At 63.2% G+C, this 1097-nt stretch overlaps 1 protein-coding gene across 1 annotated transcript in view; it reads left to right on the top strand.

Moving 5' to 3' along the window:
• Positions 1-939: 939 nt before the first annotated feature.
• The window catches only part of HOXD12 (homeobox D12), a 947-nt gene continuing 789 nt past the window's right edge, over positions 940-1097 (top strand). Inside the window, exon 1 of the mRNA XM_006760699.1 lies at positions 940-1093. Coding sequence (XP_006760762.1) covers positions 940-1093 — 154 coding nt within the window. The remainder of the gene's footprint in view (positions 1094-1097) is intronic.

Here is a 1097-nt window from a genome sequence, read left to right as displayed (position 1 = left end):
CTTCCTCCGCCGGCCCCGCTGCTCCTGGCCCGGAGCTCTGGCTGCGCGCTCCTGCCTCACCAGGTTGGGGGAGCTCGGCCTGCTCTGCCCGCCACAGAGGGATGAACACCTTGGACTTCTGCTTTGCAGGATGTAGTCGCCAAGGTGACTCCTGGCGGTAAAAGGAATGTAGCCTTGGCCAGTCCAGCCGCCCCGCCAGGGCCTCCTCCGGAGCGGAGGGCTTGGCCGTGAGGAAGCACCCAGGACTGGTGTGAAGCTTCCTTCCTGGGCGCCAGCGTTGGGAGCGTCTGTGATGCCCTTCTCCATCATCAGAACTCGGGGACTGTGCCTGCAGCCCGGACCCCGAACTCGGGCAGTGCGTGGGTCTCCGCTGCCAGGTCACCGGTGAAGAGTCCTCTCCAGGGAGACCGGACGGCCGGGGAGGACCGGGTTGGGAGTAGCATGGCTTAGGCCTAGGGAGAGAGCTGGCGGCCGCCCCAGACCACAGGATCTTCCGACAAGCCGAGTCACCGGGTACTGGAAAAGGCCTCGGCGGCAGCTTAGAGCTGGGAGAAGCAAGCCGGGCCCAGGTAAGCGGAGGAAACGGGAGCGCAAAGCCAATCAAGACCAAGAAGGGTCCCAAGGGACACTCGGGCAAAGGCACCCTGTGCCCGACGCCCCGGCTCCTTGCACTGGGCCTGGAAACTCACGGAGGCTTCGCCTCCCCTCAACCTGCCTTGGCTCTGCCTGGCAGCCGTGTCCTTCACCATCAAATATTGCGGGTGTTATCATAATACCCTGAAGGGGGGGGAAAACCGGGTCGGGGGATGTAGGCGGTGCTGAAATGACCGGCTTTGAAGAACCTGCAGGCAAAGTTTCGTCCAATCGTCTGAGCCTGTCCTCTTATTCCCGGTTGTAACTAAATACTGCTGCGAGCGTAGCCGAAGCCCTTTGTTGGAGATGTGTGAGCGCAGTCTTTACAGAGCGGGCTATGTGGGCTCGCTGCTGAATCTGCAGTCTCCCGACTCCTTCTACTTCTCCAACCTGCGGCCGAATGGAGGCCAGCTGGCCGCGCTTCCCCCCATCTCATACCCGCGCGGCGCGCTGCCCTGGGCCAC

This window comes from Myotis davidii, unplaced genomic scaffold, assembly GCF_000327345.1.
Source record: "Myotis davidii unplaced genomic scaffold, ASM32734v1 scaffold370, whole genome shotgun sequence".
Classification (NCBI taxonomy): Eukaryota; Metazoa; Chordata; class Mammalia; order Chiroptera; family Vespertilionidae; genus Myotis; species Myotis davidii.
This window is presented reverse-complemented; position numbering and strand designations above follow the sequence as displayed.